At 46.2% G+C, this 24,313-nt stretch overlaps 1 protein-coding gene across 17 annotated transcripts in view; it reads right to left on the reverse strand.

The window, feature by feature from the left end:
- MICAL2 (microtubule associated monooxygenase, calponin and LIM domain containing 2) overlaps positions 1-24,313 on the reverse strand; it is a 441,027-nt gene that overhangs the window by 373,586 nt on the left and 43,128 nt on the right. For all 17 annotated transcript variants that reach the window (XM_067038594.1, XM_067038595.1, XM_059067905.2 and 14 more), the window contains one exon: positions 16,432-16,772. In XM_067038594.1, coding sequence (XP_066894695.1) covers positions 16,432-16,695 — 264 coding nt within the window. In that variant the 5' untranslated portion in view covers positions 16,696-16,772. The remainder of the gene's footprint in view (positions 1-16,431; positions 16,773-24,313) is intronic.

A 24,313-nucleotide genomic window follows, 5' to 3' on the forward strand; every position in this document is an offset into this window, starting at 1 on the left:
CATCATATGTCACCATGGAAATGAATATTAAACCAAGGAGATACCATTACATATCTATTAGAATGGCCAAAATCCGTAACACTGACAATACCAAATGCTGGTGAGGATGTGGAGCAACAGGAACTCTCATTCACTGCTGATAGGAATGCAAAAGGGTACAGCCACTTTGGAAGATAGGTTAGCAGTTTCTTACAAAACCAAACACACTCTTACCATACAATCCAGCAATCAAGCTCCTTGGTATTTACCCAAAGAAGAAGAAAACTTATGTCCAAAAATCTACACATGAATGTTCATAGCAGCTTTATTCATAATTGCAAAACTTGGAAGCAAGCAAGATGTCCTTCACAGGGGAATGGATAAACTGTGGTATACCCAGACAGTGGAATATTATTCAGCACTAAAAATAAGTTAGCTATCCAGCCATGAAAAGGCATGTAGACACCTTAAATGCATTATCACTAAGTGAAAGAAGCCAGTGTGAAAAGGCTACCTACTGTGTGATTCCAACTATATGACCTTTTGGAAAAGAAATGTCAAAAAACTATGAAGACAGTAAAAAAGATTAGTGGTTGCCAGGGGAGTAGGAAGGAGTGGGGTGAAAAGGCAAGATGAATAGATGGAGCACAGGGGAATTTTAGGGGCAGTAAAAAGATACATGATACTATACATTTGCCCAAACCCATAGAGAGTGAACCCTAAGGCAAACTACGGACTTTGGATGATTTTGATGTGTCATCACATCATAGGGCCATCAACTGTAACAATGATCCACTCTGGTGCAGGATGTTGATAGTGGGGAGGCTATGCATGGGTGGGGATGGGGAATATATGGGAAATTTCTATACCTTTCCTTCAATTTTGCTGTGAAACAAAAACTGCTCTAAGAAAATCAAGGGGAAAAAAGGATGCAACCACAAAAAACAAACAAAACCCATATCACACCAGCACTGCCAGAATCCTTGGCATGGGGGACAGTTGTCAACCCTTTCCTTAAAGCTGTAGGCCAGAATAGTAACAGTGACCATTTGCTGAAGGTTTACAATGTTACAGGCCCCCTGCTACTGTGACTCATTTCCTACTTACAACTCTTTGAACAGGGTAAATATTACCTTCATTCTACAGATTAGAAAATTTTGGTTTCAAAGTAGAATCTTAAAGTAAATTGGACACGTCTACCTACTACATGTCAAGTTTCTGGATTATTATAATTAGAGAGATTGCAAAGCAGGCTGTTAAAAGCTATTTTACTTGAAACTCTATTTTGAATCTGTGTAAAGAAAACAAAATAAATTAGATACTAAATCTGATATAAGGCTGCAAGTGCCAACCTTAATCCAAAATTTCAAACTATTACATCCATCAAAAGAGCTTCATGGTATCAGCATATTAACTGAGACCCTCTAATAAGCAAACATTCAAATGTGAAGTTCTAAAATCATCAGTTCATAAATAATAAGTAATGCTGTTGTGTATCTTAAATATTTCAGGTAAAATTTCTTTTGAAAATAAAGGTAAGAATAATGTCTGAGCCATCTCTGTATCCTTAACACCCAATACTAATTGTTGAAGAAATGATGTGGTTGGAGACACAATGGATTTTACACCTTTCTGAGGGTCACTCTCTGTCTGTGTTGAAGTCCTCAAACAAAGGTCAAACAACTGGCAACAACATATGGGACTGCTGGTTTTGAACATTCTTGCATTCTTCCATTTATCGCTGTGAAATTCCAGGCAAGTCCTTTATTCCACTTAAGCATCAGTTTCCTCCTCTGGAAAGTAGGGATGATCATGCCAGCCCGTATTACCCCACAGAGTTACTGTGAGAATCCAACGAGATACTGGATGTAAAATTGCTTTGCAAGCAGAAGAGCTTTGTAGCATTGTGATGTACAGCTAAATTCTAATGAACGATGTCATTTGATATGATCTGGAGCCCCAGAGTAAATCTATTAGGGAAAAAGACAAGAGGCTCCTACAGCACAAGAAGGCAGCATAAATCCATGCCACTATACCTATCGCTGAGTTCAGCAGCAGAAAAAAGGTCAATGATGTGCTCTTTATGGAAAAGCTTCCTGCCAAGAAAATATGAAAATACAGGCAGAGTTTGGACCTGTCAATACTCAGGTTTACAATTCCTTGCAAAGGAACATAACCTACATTCTCCCCTCCCTCAAGGACCAGGGGTCATGGGCTACACCTAGGCGCCTCTCTAAGGAGAAGAGTTTCACGGAGATAGTGATCTACCATGTCCAGTGTCTGAAAGAGGTCAAGCAGACAAGGATGCAAAAGCAGCCATAGTCTTGGCTAACTCTTAGGTCCCTGGTGACCCCAAAGCATTTCTACTGGCACAGTGGAATGAAGCCACAGCGGGTTGGCAGTGAGAGGGAGGTGAAGCCAGGGAGCCAGGAGTACAGAGATTATCTTGCTCAGAATTTGGTTGAGAAGAAGGAAAGAAGAAACAGAGCTGATGACAGTGGTTTTCCTGAGAAGTAGGACAGCTGCTTAAAGGGAAGGGGCTGAAAGGTAGAGAGGGAGATAAAGGCTGGGGACAACTTACGCAGAAAACTGGCTAGACTCTCTTAAAAGGCTGTCCTGACAGCACTAAGATCTTCAGCACTGAGTTCTCACAACTTGCTACCGAGATCCTCCTGTCTCGGGCTCTGCTACTTTAGCGGAGTCCGGCAGCCTTGAGAATGGGGGTGGAGTGAATGTCAGATCTCCTAAGGCTGGGCTGACCTGAAGTCGGGCCTTTGAGAAGCTGCTAGACACAGCTACAAAGACAGAACACAGGCGCCAGGTTGGGCAAGAAAGTGAAGGCCAGGGGAGGCTAGGCTGACAGACGGACAGAAAAGGGAGGAGTTGACTGCGGATGGAAACCCGGGTTGGCAACAGGTTTTGTGAGAGGGACACAGCGAGAGAAGCAGCAGTTCAGAGCTGTGGTTAGAGAGGAGCATTTCAAAGGAGGATTTAGGTGGAGCAGCCCCCGGTGGTGGCAGACTCTGAGCTGTGACCCTGGGGATGGGTCGCTGAGCTGAAGGTGGGAGGTGGAAGTTGCTGGAGCCGCAGAGGCCGAGGCCTCTGAGAAGGAGTTGCTCTGTGGCTGGACTGCGGTGGTGGAATGCTGGCCAGAGGCAGGGTGCACAGGAGGCTGAAAGCAAGGAGGGAGTGTGGCCAGCATGGGGCATGTGAGAAGGGAGGTCTGGAACCCAAGGTAGGAGATGGGTTGATCAGACAGAACACCAGGCCAGCCTGGAGGAGGAACTGCAGTACAAGGCGCTGGGGAGCCACGAATGTGAGCAAAGAGCCACAATCGGATCTGTGCTTCGGAAGGGCAACTCTGTGGGGGTCAGCAGCTGGACTGGACGGGAGGAAAAGGCAAAAGAAACTTCAGAGACGTGTTCTGCCGTTACCTGGGTAAGAGAGTGCTGCTTCCTCCGAAGTGCAAGCAGTGGCAATGGAGAGAAGGGGGTGGATATGAATAAAATTGCAAAGGAAGGTGCAGCAACTGGGGGAAGAAAGCAGATGGGAGTCCACGACGTTTGTAGGATTTTTGAGCTTTCAGCATTTAGAGAAACAGAGGAAGAGAAGCAGGTTTCAGAAAGAAGATGGTGAATGTGGTTTAAAGGTGTCCAACAGGCAGCCTGAAGATGTCTTAAGGGACCTAAGTGAGGTCATGGGGCTCAAGAGGCAGGTAAGGGCCACAGATACAAAAGTAGAGAGTCGTCTTCATGGCCAGGGGGAGCGGTGACAGCTGAGTGTAGCTGAGATTTCCCCCAGAAAGCACACCCAGCAGAAGCAAAAGGAGTCAAAGACAAGCCCTTGGAGGACACTGAGTATGTATTGCGAAAAAGGAGAAAGAGCATGAAGATGACTTTAAAGAATGTGTCCAAAAAGTTGTGTCACAAATCCAATAGGAGAGCTTCAAGAAGGAGAGGAGGTGATTAACAGCTACCAGGCACTTTAAATGCTTTATGTGCACTTGGCATATAACCTTCATTCCAGCCCTATAATATAACTATTATTATTCCCATTTCACAGATGAACAAACAGAGGCTCCAAGAGGCAAGGTCATACTACTTAGCAAGCAGTGGAGCTCTCTTTATTCAAAGAGAGAATAAAACCTAAACTTATTAGAATGGACTACATGAAAGCCCTTTCAGTGATCTGCCTCCTGTCTCCCCACCCCCCAACCTCACCTCCTACCATGGTCCCCCCTGCTCACTCCCCTCCAGGCCCCTCTTGGCTGCCTTGCTGCCTCTTCCAGCTGGCCAAGAGCTTTCTCACGTCAGGGCCTTTGCACTTGCTGTCCTCGCTGAACATGCTCTTTACCAGCTGGCTGCTTCTTACTCAGAGATCTCAGCTTAAATGTCACCTCCCAGCCACTCTGTCTAGAATCAACTCCCCTCCCCTGGTTCCTTCTATCATAATACTCTATTTATGACCTTCTTGGGATGACATGATAAAATTATCTTTGTCTGTTTCTGTTCTCCCTGGACCAGGTGGAAACCTCCACAAGTGCAGGGGCCTTCTCTGCTGTCATCCTCCTCTGGTGCCCAGAGGACTGGCACTTGGGTAGCAGTCGCTAAATCAGTGAGAAAAGAGTAAATTAAGGGATCTACTCCTTTTTGCATAGTGTTAGCTGCTGCGGATATTTGGGAGGACTTTTTCTGTTCCAGGAAGACTTTCAGTGGGAATAACCCTGCCTGGGCAGCAAGGCTGGTCTTAGCCTGTCCCTAATCTGCTGGCCAGTGGTGAAAGAGCAAGCAGCTCTTCTAAGACAGGATGAGCAGAGGATGCAATAAATTCCTTAGGCCTGAGAAAGCTGTTACTCACAGAGGGAGAGACTCTAGTATGCCTTTCCTTTCTTCATCTCCAAGGTTTTGCAAGTCCTTCCATGAGGAAGTCAGATCATGTGACTCTGCTCAACCACCTCCAGTAGCCCTACATCTCATTCAGAGTAAAAGACAAAGTTTTTCCAGTTGTTCCAAGGCCCATGCGATCTGGATCCATTCCCTTCCTGGACCCGTGTCTTACCACCCCAGCCTGGCTCTTTCTAGTTGCATGGGTCTCCTTGCTGTTTGGAGAATATACTGAGCATGTTTGCTTGTCAGCATCTCTATGCCTGTTGCTGTTCCCTTTGTCTAGAATTCTCTTCCCTCTAAGAACCACATGCTCATACCTCACTTCCTTAAGGTCTCTGCTCAAATGTCACCGTCTCACAGAAACCTTTCTAGGGCATCCGATATAAAACAGTAACCCACCTCTGGTTGGGGCACCCACATTGCCCTCACCTTGTTTTTTCTCTCTAGAAGTTTACCACCAACACACACACACACACACACACACACACACACACACACACACACACACACACACACAGAGGTATGCATACTCAAGCCACGGATATTTACTTGTCATCTCTCACTAAGAATGTAAACTCCAAGAAGGCAGGAATTTTATCTGCTCTCTTTACTGCTGTATCCCTGGTGCCTGGCATGTAGTAGACATTCCAAATGATTTTTTGAATGAATTAATAACTGAACAATTTAACTCAGGGATGGCAATTTTAAAAATAAGAGTAAGTGGAAACAGTTTGGTGGTTCCTCAAAAAGTTAAACACAGAATTACCATGTAACTTAGCAATTCCACTCCTAGGTATATGTCCCAAAGAACTGAAAACAGGAACTTGAGCTGATACTGTATACCAAGGTTCATGGCAGCATTATTCACAATAGCCAAAAGGAGGAAACAACCCAAGTGTCCAGAGAGGGATGAATGGATAAACAAAATGTGGTATGTACATACAGCAAAATATTATTCAGCCTTGAAAAGGAAGGAAATTCTGACACATGCTACAACATGGATGAACCTTGATGACACTATGTTAAGTCAAATAAACCAGTCACAAAAGGACAAATATGTATGATTCCACTTATATAAGGTACCTAGAGTAGCCAAATTCACAGAGACAGAAAGTAGAATGGTGCTTGCCAGGGGCTGGGGGGAGGGGAGAGTAGGAAATTATTGTTTAATGGGTAGAGTTTCAGTTTGGATGATGAAAAAAGTCTGGGAGGTGGATGGTGTGTTGGCTGCACAACAGTGTAAATGTACACTGAACTGCATACTGAAAAATGCTTAAAATGGTAAATTTAATGTTATATATTGTACCACAATTAAAAAATAAACCCAGACTCAATTCAGTTAGTGGAAAACTAAGTATGACTGAAATAAGTTGGACACATAAATCTACTTTTTTAACTGTAAATAGTATGAAATCTAAATACAGATTAAGTATTTCTGATTAAAATTTAGCATCCAAATTAAGATGTACTAACAGGGTAAATATACACCAGATTTCTAAGTCTTAGTACAAAAATCTAAAATATCCTATTAATAACTTTTATAGTGATTACATATCAAAATATTTTTGATAAATTGAGTTAAATAAAACATATTACTAAAATTAGGAAAAAGAAAGGAATAAAGTTCTGATACTTGCTACCACTTGGATGAACCTTGAAAACACGATGCTAAATGAAATAAACCAGACACAAAAAGACAAATATTATATGATCCCACTTACATGAAATATCTAGAATAGGAAAATTTATAGAGACAGAAACTAGATCAGAGGTTACCAGGGGCTAGGGAGAAGGGGGCAGGGACTGGAGAGTTATTGCTTTGGGTACAGAGGTTCTATCTGGGGCAGTGAACAATTTTGGAAATAGAAAATGGTGATGGTTGTATAACATTGAGAATATAATTAATGCCACTGATTTATATACATTAATATGGTTAAAATGGCAAATTTTATGTCATACATATTTTACCACAGTAAAAAAAGGGAAACATTAGGAATACCAAAGACAGAAACAGAGACAGAGGCAGAGAGAGAGAAAAAGAGAGAGGGAGAGAGAGGGAAAAAATGGAAAAGATCACTTCCTGAAAGCAGAGAGAACAATGCACAGCTGCATGGTAAACATCGGCATGCTAACTAGAAGGGGTAAAGGAACTTCCCTGGACTTCTGCAGATCTGGACACAAAAGAATTTTCCAAGGTATGTTCCTTAGATTTAGATAGCTCTCTCTGAAGAAAGGAGCTGAGAATAAAAATTTTCCCACTGGGCTTCCCTAGTGGCACAGTGGTTGAGAGTCCGCCTGCCGATGCAGGGGACACGGGTTCGTGCCCCAGTCTGGGAGGATCCCACATACCACGGAGCGGCTGGGCCTGTAAGCCATGGCCGCTGAGCCTGTGCGTCTGGACCCCGTGCTCTGCAAGGGGAGAGGCCACAACAGTGAGAGGCCTGCGTACCGCAAAAAAAAAAAAAAAAAAAAAAAAAATTCCCACTGCTGAATTCCCATTGATGAACGTTTGGTGATAGCTCGCTACCCTATATCTCTTAAGACCACAACGCATAAGAGGAGGTGTGGGATATGCCAGGTGGCAGTGAAATACGTTCCATACAGCTGAAGGTTCTGAAGTTAAAACACGTTCGGGTTTTCTTCCCAAGAAGCTGCATAGAAGTTTAAGGTAAATAGTTTTTTATGTAATATAATTTAATATATAATACATAAAAAAATTCGTGTATATGCTATTAAATTTATGACTTACTCCCCTTAAATATACACATCTATAACTATACATGTTCTATAATACACTATCTATAACTATACATGTTCTACAATACACTATTTGCATTGGTGTATATGTTAAACATGTTACAGAGACAGCTGGTAGCTCATAGCTGATCATCCTATATCAACTGAGGTCTCTGTGGCCTCCCACCCCTGTCTCTTGCACAATTCACTGGCTAAAAGGCCAAGCAGGAAAAGACTCAGCTGCTTGAACCCACAGGCATCTGGTTCTCCTGTACACAGTTTGACTTCTTCTGCCCATTCCTGCTTCCCTCCCCCATTCCTTTCACAGGTATTGATTACTAATGAACATCTTGTACCCCAAACACCTTCTAAGCATCTGCTTCTGAAGAACTCAAACCATGACAAATATGTCCTATTCGTTAGTTAGTTACTATTCTAGGAGCTGGAAAATCAGCAGAGACTATAAAGACAAAAACTCCTGCCCCCAAGGAGCTTATATTTTAATGGGGTTTCTGGAAACACTTTTGTGTATGTGATAAAGCAATGTATGTAGCTTAAGCAGCCCCTTCTACCTTCTTCCTGCCTCAAAACTAGACATGATGGCTGGAGCTGCAGCAGCCATCTTGTGACTACAAGGTGACAAGTATGAGGAAAAGCCTAGAGCTGCACTATCCAATTCAATAGTCATTAGTCACATGAGGCTATTGAGGATTTCAAATGCGGCTAATCTGAATTGAGCTGAGCTGTTAAACACAGAATTTCAGAGACTTAATACCAAAAAAGAAGACTGTAAAACAGCTCAGTAATAATTTTATATATTGACTACATGCTGAAATAATAATATTGTGGATATATTATGTTAAATGAAAAATATTATTAAAATCAATTTCACCATTTCTTTGTACTTTTTAAAATGTGGGTACTAGAATATTTTTAATTACATATGTAGCTCACCTTATATTTCTATTGGACAGCACTGGCCCAGAGAATCACAAGGAACATAGCCATTGAATTTCCAGTCACCACCTTTCTCCTGACATCTGGTTAAAAAATAAGCCCCTATTTGTTTAAGTCTCTGCAGTTGAGTTTTCAGTCACCTGCAGCTGAGTGCAATCCTTTCTGAATTCAGAGGGGAGAACAAACTAAGTGCTGGGCCCAGTGACTTGCCCGGGAGCTTCCCTGTGGCAGGAAGGCCAAACTCAGCCTGGTACCCCACCTGGTTGATAGGAGATAGATATATTCACACTAAGTGGAAAAATCCCCTGCCATGGAATATACTGATCTCCAAGATATTTTTTATTATGAAAAAAAAGCAAAGCCCAGCAAGAGCCTCCAATGAGCAGGAAGGAGGGAAGCCAAGAGACCTTCCAGTCTGGGAAGCAGAGCATGAAACTGCTTCATGTTTTCCTCTTGCCCTGCCCAGTGCTACACATTAATTTGCATAATCCTGGCTAGAGATTCCCTAAGGCCTTCTGCAACCCTGGGTGGGCCAGGAACTGTGAGAGGTTTTTCTTTTTTCGCCAAGAAAAAGGAGGCCCAACCCTTCAGCCTCAAAGGCCTACAGGCCGGGTTTCCCCTCCTCCTTGAAAGCTCCATGAACAGCCAGATGCTAATCAAGGCGCAGACAAGGTTGTGGTCCTCATCCCACACCACAGGGAGAGGATGCTCATGAGCAATGGTCAGATGCGAATCTGCACAGACGTTTGAATAAGGAAATAAGGGGCTGGCTGGTCCCCGCTTCTGTAAACCCACTATCAGGGTTTGGAAATACCAGGACTCACTCAGTACAGCTCCAGAAAGAACTACATATGTTAATAGTGTGCTATTTGTATTGCTCCAGAAAGAAGCCTCTTGAGCTACACAGTTTATTCATTTAGTCCCTGAGTACCCTCCCTGTGTCAAGCCCTGTGCTGGGTGCTTCAGACCCAAAGGTGAGCCAGACATGGTCCCTGTCCTCAGGGAGTTCACGATGAGTGGGAAAGTGGCCAAAAAAGCAGTCAGTGAGGGGCACTGATCAGCAAGGTAGTGGTAGGACCAGAGTCTGGGAGCCCATGGGGGCCCCAAACCCAACTGGGGATGAAATAAGAGAAGGGGGATGTAGAAAGGCTGTCAGGGCAGGCTCCCTGGAGATGGTACTAGTTTAAATTGAATTAAAGAGAACACGTTAGCTAGGACAGAAGGTACCCCTGTTCAGCACAAAGAGTACAGATCCTCCGTGGGCCAGGGCTCTAAAAGCTCCCACTATTAGATGAAGTTTTGAAGAGGAAAGCATACACTTGTATTTGCTCTTCTTTTAAAGAGCATTCACCTTTTACAGAGAGAGCAAACTTCTTAATGAAATCACGTATGTGAAACTTTAAAGCACTATGCAAATGTTGGGCAGTAACAGTGATGAAACAGCCGTGATTGTGACCGTTACGGGGGCAGCAGCGGTCCCTACCATATTGCTGTCAAACTGCTCTTTACTCAGTGGCCCCATTCAAGGCCGCCCGGCCCAGACTCCAGGCCTCAGAGGGTGTCCATCCCAATGCTCACTCAGCCAAGCTAAGGAAATCCAAGAAGGCAACATCCCAGGGCTCTTCTTACCACTCTCCTGCACTATTTTGGGGAGTGTCTACTGAAAGAACCTCCACGAACGAGAACTTCACAATGCCTGTAACATTGTCAGTGCAATGCACACCCCCTTGGACTCCGAAATTTTCACAGTCTATCCCGTAGACATGCTTTCATGCGCATACAAAGTGTGTATGAGGAAGTGTACTGCAGTACTGTTTAAGACAGCAATAGACTGGAAACAACCTAAGCAGTTAAATAAATTGTGATGGAACCATAAAATAGCAAGCCTTAAAAAGCCATGAAAATAATGAAAGGGTTAGATTCCCCACGTACTAATATAAAACAATCTCCAAGATACATTTTTGAGTGAAAAAAAGGTGCACAACAAATACGTAAAAATTTTTCCCATTAAATAAGAGAAAGGGGGATGCACACATTCACATACTTGCATATGCACATATGCACACACACGCATGCACACACGTGTAAAGAAGGGCGCACGGGAAATGGCACAGTGGATGCCTCTAGGGAGGAGACTTGGTGGCCTGGGGAAAGGCACTTCCTTTCACAGTATATTTTCTTCTCCTGCTTGAATTATTTTTTTTTTTATCATGAGCATGCATTTCTTTTTTAATTAAAGAAAACAAATTAGTTTGTTCTTAAAAAGACAAAGAAGTCTTTATTTATAAATGTACTTGTAAAATGAACTACAGTGAATCTGGATTAACCAGGTCCTGTGAAGACAGCCAAAAAAGAATTTTTTCATCTCTGTTTAATATTGTTGGGAATTGATTTCCTCAGGCTCACATGGCATGTTCAATGCACGCACTCACGCAAACCCCACACACTTCGTGTGGAGCTGTGGTGACAAGTGTAGTGATTCACACAACCCAGTTGGTAATCTAGGCTCGCAGATGTGTCTAGTGTAACAGTGCCCAAGTCCACTGTCAGGTAAGCAGACAGACCCAGAGTTTATGGCAGCTTTTTTTTTTTTTAGAAATTTATTAATTTTGTTTATTTATTTTTGGCTGCATTGGGTCTTTGTTGCTGTGTGTGGGTTTTCTCTAGTTGCAGTGAGCAGGGGCTACTCTTCGTTGCGGTGCACGGGCCTCTCACTGAGGTGGCTTCTCTTGTTGCGGAGCACGGGCTCTAGGCACGTGGGCTTCAGTAGTTGCGGCACGCAGGCTTCCGTAGTTGTGGCTCACGGGCTCTAGAGCACAGGCTCAGAAGTTGTGGCACATGGGCTTAGTTGCTCCGCAGCATGTGGGATCTTCCCGGATCAGGGCTTGAACCCATGTCCCCTCCACCGGCTGGCGGATTCTTAACCACTGCGCCACCAGGGAAGTCCTATGGCAGCTTTTTGTTCAACTAGTACAGAAGGTCACACCACAGGGACCATCCTCTACTCTGTCGGTTATGCCTGCAACTGTCCGTATTAGGCAAAGCAGTGCTAGACATTTCCCAGCCAGTGCAGCACAGCCTGGCTTTGAGGGCCCTGGTGGGTGATTTCAGAGGTGGGGAATGTCAGATAGGTTTATCTAGGCTGGGAGATAGCAGCCTTCCCTCCCAGCTTCACCCCTCCCTCCCTGCTCCTGCTGTGCTCTGCTCAGGAAGCTCAGGAACCACATAATGAGTTGGGCAGCAAAAGCATTACCGGGGCCTGGGTTACCCACCACTGGGGAGCCAGTGCAGACACAAAGACAGGCAAAAGTCACGTTCAAGTGCAAAAGGTGTGGCATGACCCTGCTGGATGTTCACAAAACACAGACATTTCCTCCTCACAGGGTAACCCAAGAGTTTTCATTATATAGGCTGGCCCCATAGCTGCTGGTGACAGGAGCCCATGAGTCATTTCCTGCAAGCAGGTTTTTATGGCAATGATGTACAAATGAACTGGTTATCTGTGATTACTGAGCCACCCCCTGGAGGGTGGGAGAAAGAACCCTGGATTGAGAATCGGGGGCTCATCCTCAATGACCTTCCAGGTCCTCTGTTTGACCGAGGGACCCTCTCTTCACAGTCTGGCCCCAGGAGGCCTTTCTGGTCTCCTGCCATTCATCCATTCTGTTCTCTCTGGCTCTCACACTCTCCCCGCTTCCCTGTCTCCACAGGTACCTTCATTCCCATTCCATGAGTAATGTACTCTTACCAGAAAATGTTTCTCCGCCTTATGTTCCCTCTAGCTGTTCCTTCAGTAAAGCAAGGCAAACTCCTACTCGTCTGTCAAGCCCCAAATCATACCTCCTCTTGCAGGAAGCATTCCCAAACTACCCTAGTCACTCTTCTGTACTCCTGCAGAACAGTGTATACAGCTCTCTCATAGCACTTAGGATATTAATGATAATAATGGCTAAACATTTACTGATCACTTATTATGTACTAGGCAGCATTCTAAACACTTTTCAAAGATGACCTTATTTAATCCTCACAGTAACTCCATGAAGGAAGTACCATTATTATCCTCATTTTACAGAGATGGCTACTGAGGATAAGGGATTTCGGTAACTTGCCCAAGGCCGCAGAGCTATTAAGTGGCTGTCTTGTGCCTAGACAAGTGCCTGGCACATAGTAACTGCTCAATAATCATTCACCTCATAAAGGATTAAGTGAATAAATACAGAAATGATGACACTTCTGTCCTCTCTACAGAAAGCTCAAGTGAGAACCACTTCTTATTAACCTTTCAAACCATTTCCTCCATCAAATACCTACTAAGGTATAGGGTATTGGAAATACCTAATGAATGAATGAACGAAACACTGTATGAGGAAACCAATAAACAGAACCTGAATCTTGGCAATGCTTCCCACTAGCTTCAACCAAATAGCTTCAGGTTCCTGGGCCCCCTGGTTGTCATCTGTCAAATGCAGAGATGGTACACAACATCCTTTCAAGCTCCTCCTAGCATTAAAGGTACATATAAAATAAATGAGGAGGCTCCATGACTTTGTGACGATGGTAATTCCCAGGCCAAACTATGTATTGCATTTTCTTCGGGGCTCTCTTCCCCAGGAACGTTACACAATTGGATGTGGCATTTGATCCGGGTACTACCCTAATTCAGAGCCAATAATCAGTCCTGAAAGAGTTTCTTTGGCTTGCTCGTTGGTTCACTCCTTTCTTATCCAAACAGATCACACCCAGGGAAAGAAGTATTAAGTGCCTGAAAAAACTCTCATAAATAATAATCAATAATGAACACTGATCTCAAGTTAGATTATGCAGCTGGCACCTAGACCACTGCTCTAGGGACCTTGTAGGTCCTCCTCCCTGTCCCTTGGCACCTGTACCAGAGGTCATCTTCTCCAAATAGATCCTGGTCACCAATCTCTCCCTGCCATCACCACTAATACACACACACACACACACACACACACACTGTCCTGCTGGCATGAGGGAGCAGACAGGGCTCATAGCGCCTGGAAGGGGCTGATTAATGCTTGTGAATAGCTGAGGCCCAGATCCACTCCAGACGGTGCCAAGATGCATCCACATCAGTGCAAAGGTGGGAGTTCTGGCTGCATTTCATTCATTCCCACTCTATCTGTGGCTAAGCAGGAGCTTGTCTATATGCCTGGTACCTGACACGCCCGTGTTACACGGCTTAGCATTAATGATGAACCACGTGCAGAGTAATGCCCAGCACTTCTTGTTTGGCTAATGCTTGATGACGTAAACTAGTACACTAAAGGATAAACCTAAGCGAGGTGTGTGAGCAAGACAGTGTCTGTTCATGTCGGAAAAGAGGGAGGACCATGTTCTGTTTTGCGTGACTCATAACCAGGAGCGGCAGGCTCTTCGAGTGAGAGCACTACCCAACCACGTGACTCCAACATGGAGAGGCCTGTTCCACAACCAGAAAGCAAACAAGCAGTCACCCGTCAGGTAGAGGACACCTGCTGTTTGTCTATCTCCCACCTCCACATCCCTGGGGACCTGTTCCTCCCTCATGTCAATCATGTGATATTTAAAAGGGCTGCCAAAGACAGTGGTCAGCTCCTCTGGCTTTGGCCACAGTAACTGGCCCAGAGGTGAGCCAGTTGAAATCCTTCTCTGAGATTTTTTTCCATGTCGAGCAGGAAGAGAAAGATTCTGGTCTTTTGGGTCACAGAGCTACAAAGATATGAAAGAGAGGCTAGCATCGTGAAGAAAATCTGTTTGCAGGAGGGAAGAATGAAGCCAAAACAGAGCAAAACATCTAAGAGAGATGGAAGGAGAGAGGATGGGAAAGACTTTGAGAGTCTGGACCTTCCTGTTTATACAAGTTAATCACTTCCCTCATTTCCCTGTTTTGTTTAGGTTAGTTTGAGTTTCTGAAACATGAGGATAAAGTAGCCTAACACAGTCACAACCATCCGTAGAGTGCATTTTCAAATGTATCTTCTACACTTTAGGATCCAAGTAGTTTTTATGGGATGGGTTACCACATTTCAATTGTCTTTGTTCCTCCTCCTGAGAAAGGTATATAAATTCCTGGGCAAGAACCACTCTTATTACCCAGCATCACTAACTAAAGACAGTCCTTTTCTTTCATATCTTAGGCATCAACGATGACCTGCCAACCACAGGATGTAAGGACTCTTCCACTTCAAACCATTGAAGCTTATAAAATAGGGGCTGGCCAGACAGACCAGGAAACCGGCTAGTGATTTTTGAAAGGACATCTTCACGGTGGTCAACCCTCCATTCCATCCCTCCGCTGGCAGACTCCCTCCGAAAGTCTGTCTTCAGATCACCAAGAGAGTCCCTCAGCAGCTAGACACTGTTGGGTGTATGCATTTTCTGATACAATAAGAGCTCTGAAAATCTTCCTTGAGAAAACATATTGCACCCCAGCGCCTGACTTCTATGGGTCATTTTAAAAGAAAACCACCATATACGATGACTGAAAAGGGTCAAGAAGCTTCCCCCTCCTGGAACTCTGAAGAGCTGCCCAGTGAACCATGAACCATGAAGTTACAACAACTACAAAAGGAGGTCCTGGGCAGGGGTGGCACTTAGGATACTGGCCCCACCTCCCACCCCCCTTTTTTCTTTAACGCTTCCCTCTCCTCTGTGTAAGGCTGAAGCTTGGCAGGTTATGGGCAGGCCCTTCCTGGATGGCTAATATGCTCTGGACTAAGGCAATTGGGCTGCTTCAGCCTGATGGAACGCTTGCCTGTGCTCCAAACGGTCTGTGCGTCCCAGGCTCAGAGGAGCCTGGCAGCTGTCTCGCCCGGGGCAAGGGAAAGCGGCGTATCCCACGGTGGACTCAACGGCTCCACATCACCAAAACAAAAACACAACAGTCCTGATCTCTATGGAGAGTTCAATCTTCTTGTCTAGGATTGGCACTGACTAGAATTCCAAGGGCTCTGGCTGAGCTACCTCCTGTGAGGTCTAAATACAGCTTGCTCGCTTTTAACCTAAACATACAGCCTGGAACAGTGCCCAGGGCTGACAGCCCCCAGGGAAGTCTTGACTGCTGGCTGCCCATCTGGGGATGGGTGATGCAGAGCTATCAGAGATGTGACGTGCTGGGCAGCCCCATGTTCACCGAGGTCGCCTACGGCCACTCAATGGGGAAAGTGACCAGCTTGTGGAGGGTTAACTGAGACTGGGATCCTGAGCAGAGGAAGGGGATGGGGAGGTGGAGAATGAGGAGATGTGAAGAGGAAGAGAGAGAGAGAGGGAGGGAAAGACAGTAAAGACCAAAGACCTATTTCTTAGCCAACTAAAGTCAGGGATCTTTCTTAAATGTTTGCTCCCAGGGAGACACAACTCATAATTATGCCTCTCTAGGGAATTTAGGGCCTAAGCCCTAGAATCAGAGAGATCAAGGTTGCCTTCTTATTATGTAACTTTGGGCAAGGTAACTGACTTCTCAGATTTCATAGCTCTTAAATGACCCAAAGGACTACGGTGCTGTTCAACAAGACCACGTACAGAATGCGCCTGGCCCAAAGAAGCTACCTGGTAAATAGTAGCTACTAGAAGAAGTAGTGGTAGTAGTAATAGTAGAGACAGGATAACATCAAGCATGCCTTCATTTTCTCCGCCTTGGGAAGGACACAAGAAGAGCTGCTGAGGCCACCATGATAAGATAGAAGCCCCCAACCAGGATAAGCTGTTCATATACAGACAAAGGCAACCTTCAGCTGAGCCAAACAATAAAACACATCCACACCCACTAAGAAACTTACAATGGCAAAATGGCAACAGTTTCCTAACCTCCCAACAAGCCAGCCCACATGGCCCACAGGGTAAGAAGCGTCCATGTGGGAGTTTCCCTTACCTTGGTGTTCATACAAGACTTCCCTCGCTTATACTCTTTGTGGGACCCACGCTTGTCCAGTTTGTACCACAGGGCCTTGGCCTTCCAGGTGGTCACCTTGGACTTGAGCTTGGAATAAAAGTTTCTGTGATCCAGAGGGTCTAGGTCCAGGTGCCGTGTGAGGATGTTGAAGGCCTGGAGGGTGCCTTTGCACGTGGAAGCCTGGACAAAGTTCTCGAAAACCTGCCCGGCCTGGGCCTGCTTCTCGTCCTCGTTTTCCCCCATGTTTCAGGAGCCACGTAGAGCAGTGGTGTGGAGAGGATGGAGGAGAACACCATGAAGTACCTGGAGAAACGTCACACCTGCAAAGGTAGGCGGAGGCAGAGGTGAGCTTCGTGGATGAGGGTAGAGTGGGGAGAAGGTGCAGAGAGGTAAAAATACAACTCCTTTAAGACACTAACATACTAAACATAACACTTAATACTAAACACACATAATCCATAGGAGAGGTATAATCATACCTTCTAACCTGGCCATGCTGCCTTGCTGGCAATCTCTCTCCCCAACACTCCACTCCCCTGGCTGGCTGAAAAGAACTACACATTGCCAAAGATATATCCTGGCTGATGTCAATATTACCTGGTCAATCTTGCTATGAGCAGTGGTTCTGGAAGTAGTAACTAGCAAAAGGAAAACAAACAAAACCCAGAAAGGCACACTAGATTTAGCACTGTTGAAAACCTATAATTCCTGGTGCCATACATTGGTTGACCAATGTTAACATAACCTAATCACATGACCTGAGTGCACAGCCCCCAAAAAGCAAAGCACATGCCTCCCTAGATTTCATGACCACCATCCCACCTATCCTTAGACACCACACTTTCAAGTCTTCCTTCGTTAGTTACCAGAAGGCGGGTCTTTCCCTTCTACAGACAGCAAACGGCAACTTCTCAAAATTTCTCTCCGTTCCTAGTATCTGCTAGAAGCACAGCATCCACCTCAGTCAGACATACAGAAAGAGAGAGAGACACGTGGGTCTCCTCCTGATGCACAAAAGGAGCCTGTGCTTTGTAAGCCCAAGCTGGGAGCTGTTTGGAACAAGTGCTTAGGCTGAAGGAAGGCAAAACGAGATGGAGGTTCATTCACATCACAAAAATAGCTTGCCTGGGTTTTGGCCATCGTCCTTTCTTCTCTGCACCACTCTAACCTCAGGCATTTTCTTAGGAAAGTCATTTAAGTTTCAAAGGAACAAAAATAAATTAGAGCTGATTTTCCAAAGCACTAGCTATTTTTCCAGAATCCAAAGCTAGTGCAAGAAGATAAGTATGAAGGGGCTGGGGCTGGCCCAGCTGTCAGGAGGGCTTGAGGGGGGTCTGTAAACACATACCAAGCTCCCCCAGACAGTGGCCTGGCAGGGGGAGGTCAGCAAACAGAGACAAAGCCCTCGGGCTGGGCAGCTTCCCACTCCAGACCGAAATGCCATTGTGGGTGCATTTGGATTGCGGACTGGCTTTATAAAACTGAAAGCAGAGAATGGTGTTTATCTTCTTCCTTAATCTTTTACTCATTCATTCAGCAATAACTACTGGTGCCTTAGCAAGGGCCATGTATCACCCTAGATGTTGGGGACACAGAGACGGAGCCTAGTGAGGAAGGCAGGCCTGTAAATAGTTGATTACAAGACAACCAGGCCAGCGCTTGTAAAAAATGAACACAGCACATGGAAGCCCAAAGAAGTTGTTAAACAGAGCCTGGAGGAGTCCAGAGGAGCCACAAGAGGGAAATGCCAAAACGCTACAATTTTAGGAACAAGGTGGTTTTCACTAGAAGACTGGGGAAATGGACCATATGAAGAAGGCATGAGTCTGGAAAGAGCCAGCACAGCTGCAGAATGACAGCAAGTTCAAGGTGTCGGGAGCTTAGGACTTGTGACGGGGTGTGGCAGGGTGTCTGGGGCAGACCGTAGAGGGGGCCTGGCTTCTCCAGAGGGCCGTGGGGCTCAGGAGACAGAGCAGTGGAGTGAGACAAGTCTTTGGGAAGATGGCCGGGCTGGACTGGAGAAGGAGGCAGCTGAGGGGCTGCCCAGCACAGTAAGGAAAGAAGCTGGGAGAGCAGGGGAAAGAAAAGCACACACATGCATGTTATGTGGCCTGGCTGGACACCACCTGTGAGGGGCCGCCTGCTGGGGGCTGACAAGCTCTCCAGGTAGCCAGATACTGATGGGTGCAGCAGCACGGGCTACAGCATAGGACCCTTTCCTCCCATCTCTCTTCCTCCAAGAGCTTCCAATGGGTCTGGCACCAGGCTCGGCCGAAGGGAGAACAGTACATTCCCTGCTCCAGGCCCAGCCAAGCTCCACTCTGCAGACAGGACTCCATCCTCTAGTCCCCTCAACTCAACAAATTCAACCAACTTGGAAAGCTGGCACCAAAAGACATGCATTCCCTGCAGCATGATCAGTTGGCTCCTCTAATGTCTGCAGTGCTCACGTTGGCATCACTCACATAAACTTTGCCTCTTGCACACGGGGAAAGTTGAGACTTTCCCCGTGTGCAAGACTCACCACCCAGAGAGCATAAACAGAGAACAAGACTCGTTCGCTTTTCAGAGCATATTAACATCCTTTGTCTTTATCTATCTTTGGAACCACTTCTATGCCCGGGATTGAACAAGGGCTGCAGTAGCTGATTGACAACTGCAAAGCTACTTGAGTTCCACTGGAATCCTCCAGTCCTTTCTGACGATGGGCAGGTGGTGCAGAGAAAAACCACAGGCTTTGGGCCTCTTGAAACTTGGGTCCAAAGCTCAGCTTGGCCCCTCGCTGCCCACCTGGCTTCACACAAGCCATGTAAGCTCTGAGCCTCAGCTGCTTCTTTTGTATGAGAGCTTGCAGAGTTGCTGTGGAGTGAGAGATTCCTGAGTGATGGCAGAGCCTGGCCCTCGAGCACCAGGGTGATGTGATGTATGCTGAAGCCATCACCTAGGGCAGATTTGAAGCTGGGGAGGCACTAGTTTGAAAAAAGAGCTTTGTAAATCAATTCTCCAAGTCTCCAACTCCTCCTTGTCTAAAATGGTGAACTGTTTTGAGTTATCAAGCCAGACCCGACTCCCAGAGAATAATTTATAAACTGGAAGAACCTGACTCCTCCCAAACCCCCAGCCGCCTCCCCTCCTCCCACAAAAGAAAAATGAACAACTTAATTTTAGGGCCCCAAGGGAAAGAGACAAAGTGGTGCTGAGGGCCCTGGGTGGGTGGGTGTGAGAGCTCCAGGAACTAGCTCTTATCTGGAGTGAGATATGGGAAGGTGGAGGGAGATGGCTGGACAGAAGAAGATAAGCCCTGCCTGGGACTCTGCCCGCACAGCCCGTGCCAGGCTCGGCCCTGCCTCCCTGCCTTCTAAAGGGTTTAGTCTCAACCTTTAAAACCGCTTCCCAATTGAAGTCAGAGACCTTAGAAATAACTCTGACACCCATGCAGAGTAGGTCTCCTCACAGAAAAGCATCCAGATATTTGGAGTCTGGCAAACCTGGGTGTGAGTCTGGTCTCACGCACTCGCTAGCCGTGTGACCCTCGGCATGTTATCTAGTCTGTCTCAGCCTGTCTTCTCATCTGATGGCGGGGGCGGGGGGGGAATTACCAATACTCGAGTCACAGGGGGGTAAGGAATAAATTCAATCATGTGGGTAATGTATTTAGCACCTAGTGACTCCATATTGACCAGCACTCATGACTATTTCTCAGATGGCTCAAACACCATCAGACCAAAAGGAAGAGAAGAAGGAACATAATTATGACCACTGGTACTAGCTTCCCAGGCCAAGCAATTATATATACTTTACAATTAGAGGCCATGGGCTTTCTATACAGAAGATCTGGTTTCAAATCCACTTCCTAACTGTGTAGCCTTGGACAACTCCACTTCCGAGTTTTAAGTTCCTCATATGAAAAGTGGGGAACCTCATGTGAGGAAATTTGGGTAATGAACTGAAAACATCCATGGTACAAGGTAGTTTTGTGAGTGAACTAGAAAGGCTGATTTAGAAGGACTCCCCTGAGTCTGAGTCCCAGCTTCCAGAAACTGGAGTGTAGTACTTTGCTGGATACCCATCTCTTTCCCTAAAAGAAGAAGGTCAAGGATTAGTTATATCAGAGGATCCTGGGTAATAGCTCTGGTTAGCCTTCCTCGTCAATCACCACCCAGCTGTTGCCTTTTTGGAGTTTGATATGAAATATAAATAAAACCAACTACTCAGAAATATGAAAGGTTTCTGCATTTTCCGGGAAGAAACAAGATGTGATGCTTTAGTTTCTAAGAATAGCCTTGAAGCAATTTGGTCTTTGCCAACTGGAGTCCCTTATTTGTGGTTCTGCCTATGTGACGTTATGAGTCACAAAGCAATTCCCTTTCCCTGCCTCTGGCTGTTACAAATTAGAACCCAGGGCCTCAGATCCCAGCACTGGTAATGGGCTCTTAAACCATGACAACTAGGAGACAAGTTCAAGGTTTATGCAGAGGCCCTGAGTAGCTCTCAAAATGAGAGATGAGCCTCCTTGGCCCAAGAGCTGCCAATGCACTCACATGTGGGACTCCCACCCTCTGCCTTTCCTGGGCCTCATCACCTGCCAAATGGCATCAAAGAGTGTGACCAGGCAGTGGATAAAACAGAGTTCTATAAAAGCTTAAGGAGGGCTGGGAGGGACACTGGGCAGAACCTTCCCTCAAAGCAGCATGAGGTAAGCACAGCCCTCAACCCTACCCTGAAGTCTCACAGACATGTTTCAAGGTAAATGCAATCTAAAAACCAAACCTTCTCCTCATTTCCACTGCCAAGCCCCCCATTCAAACTTACCATCTCCCAGGTTAACCTCCCCAAAGGGCCATGGGGCAGGGCCCAGTTTCCATGGCAGTGAAATGGGGGTCTTCACCCCTGTGCACCCGCAAGCGGTTGGAAAGACTAAAAGCCCCCAGCTCTGTGCCTCCCACTCGGAAGACCCTGGGTCATGGCTACTTGGATCTGACATCTGAGATGAGGCAGGAGGCAGCCAGGGCCAAGGCAGTGGGAAACGCCTCCCACGCTGCCTCTCTGCAGGGCCCAGCATGGGCAGAACACCTGGTTTACAGGTGATGTCTGCAGACATCACGCTCTCACCTGGCCCAGGAAGGCCTGGCTTTCCATCTACCAAGGCATGTGACACCAACTTGAACCTAAAGGGGCAACTCCCAGCGTTGGGAAGGGACTGAAAGGGCCACTTGTAATCTCCTTCCAGCCAGGGGTCCCAGCCTTCCCTCGGTCAACTGCCCGAGTGGAGCACACATCACTTCCTGGGGCAGCCTGCCCCACCCTTGCCTCCTCTGGCTGGAAGAGAGCCTCGGTGAGATGATTCCTTTAGCTGCTCTCCAGGGAGATCAATGCTGTCTCTCCAATAGCTCCTCCCCGCTCCTGGTTTTAGCCCTTGAGATCACCCATAGGAAGTCAAAGCCCCTTCCATGCAGGCTGAACTCACACATGCAGTCTACTTACACATGCCATCTGGAGCCCCGACTGGAAAGGCTAATGAAAACGCACCCAAGAGACGTACTGTGAAAGCCCACCCAAGTGCCCAGCCTGCAGCAGGGCCTGGACACTGCCCTCTGTCTACACTGGCCCAGGGTGGGGAGCTCAGGAAAGAGACTCCAGGGGCACTGCAGGCCCTGGCCTTCTGTGCTGCTCCTCCTCTGAGAGGCCAAGGCCATGTGGTCTTGCTCTTCCATCCCCAGCCCTCCCCTCACTCTTTTTTAATAGTGACTTGACTCCACTGCTCTGGCTTGAAATGACCTCACACATTCCCACTTCCTCACTTCAGTCCATTTCCTTGTGGAATCACTCACAGTAACAGATCCCAGGATGACCTGAGATTGACCCCCCCCATCCTGAACCCATGAGTCAGAGACCCATATGCTGACCAGTCACAGTGCCAGGAAGGAGGCCAACATCACCAGGGGCCCACGGCAGCCAGGCTCTTTCACATTATCCTATGGAGTCCTCACAAAAAGTCTATGGGGTAGGGTGTTTCTCTCTCTCTCTCTCTCTCTCTCTCTCTCTCTCTCTCTCTCTCTCTCTCTCTCTCTCTCTCTCTCTCTCTCTCTCTGTTTCTACTCTGTAAGAAGCAAGGACTTTCAGGGTAGGGGGTAATTCCAGAACTTGCTCATCTCACTTTCCTTATGCAAGTATAAATTTGCCATGTGTGGCTGCTATGTGTGTGTGCGTGTGTTCACGTACATGTATGCATATATATGAGTGTGTGTATAAATGTATGTATATGTGTGTATATGTATTACATATATGCATGTATATATGCATGCTTGTATGCACGTGTGTACACAAACACACACGTACAAATTTAAAAATTTTTCCATAATGATTTCTGGCCAGTGTCCCACATCTCTGCTTGTACTGCTAAGCCAGTCTTGAACTCTCTAGGAGAAGCAAAGCCTTTGAGGTGGGCAGAACTCGTGCCTGGGCATGAGGAGACTGAGCCTCATCAGAACAGCAACAACCACACTGCTCAGCTGCTCACGGGTGCCAGACCCTGTCCCAGGTCCTTTACATCCATGATCTCATTCAACCATCCTTATTTGACTGAAGAGAAGGCAGATTCAGAGGGGCAAGCAACCCCCTCCATATGCCAAGGTACCGAGGGGACATGCTGTAAAACGAGCCCAGTTCCATCTCACTTCAAAATCCATGCTCTTCATCACTGATTGATATGAGCCACGGAGACGGAAATACTAGGAACTGCTTTTTCTGAAGCCGCCATGTCAATTAAATGGGTTAAGTTCTGTAGTCCCTGAAGTTCTTTCAGGCTCCGAGAGCCTGCAAATGTCAACAACGGGGTGTGGCTTCATAAGTTATGGTGCAACCAAACAATAAAGTGTTAGGCAGTCTTTTAAAAATAATATTTATAAAGACATTTAATCCTTTGGGAAAATGCTTATGCCCTAAATCAGGGTGAAAAGAGCAGGATACAAATTCAAGTACTCAATATGATTCCAACTCCTTAGAGTAATATCTAAAGGAGAAAGGAAACAAGCCAAATGTGAACAGTGGTCGTGTGTGTGATGGTATTTCAGATGATTTATGTTTAGCTTTATACTTTTCTTTATTTTCAGATTTTCTACTGGAAGCACACACAGCTTTTATAACTCCCTCCTCTATATGCATTCCAAGTCCTGGAGTCTTCTCTCCCTGACTAGACTACCTTGGTCTCATGTATCTTCTCTTTCTCAGGCCTGTACGGCTCCAGCCACACTAGCAATGCCATTCTTCTCCAGAAAAGAAGAAGAAGGGCTTCCGGTAAGAAGCCCTGACACCGCTAATCTAGTGAACGGGCTTACATTCCAACAGGTGAGGGACGAGGTCCCCAAGGCTGCATTCCTGCCACACCTCTGCTCGCTTAGAACACAGACCTTCAAGTCCAGTGAGGCAGGCCCCTCTCCCAAGAGCCATGCTGGGGAAGGGGGAAGATAATACCTCTGACATGATCTCAGCTATGCCCACAGACCCCTTGCCAGTCAACCCCACAAGAAACACACCTGCCTACCTGGTTATAGGCCAGGACCTGACAAAATACATCTCAGCACACACACCAAGCCCATCTCACCACTAAAAACTCAGCAGCCTATTCTGCATATGCCCTAAATCACCTTCATGACCCATTGGCTGCCTGGGAGTACTGTGAACTCCAAATTCCAATTTCCAGGAGGCTACCCTATCTCAAAACTAATGGGGGAGATACCTAGAATAAGCAAATTCATAGAGACAGAAAGTAGAAGGGTGGTTACCAGGGGCTGGGGGAAGAGGGAAATGGGAATTATTGTGTAATGGGTACAGATTTTCAATTTGGGATGATGAAAACGTT

This window comes from Kogia breviceps, chromosome 7 (assembly GCF_026419965.1).
Source record: "Kogia breviceps isolate mKogBre1 chromosome 7, mKogBre1 haplotype 1, whole genome shotgun sequence".
NCBI classification, from domain to species: Eukaryota; Metazoa; Chordata; class Mammalia; order Artiodactyla; family Physeteridae; genus Kogia; species Kogia breviceps.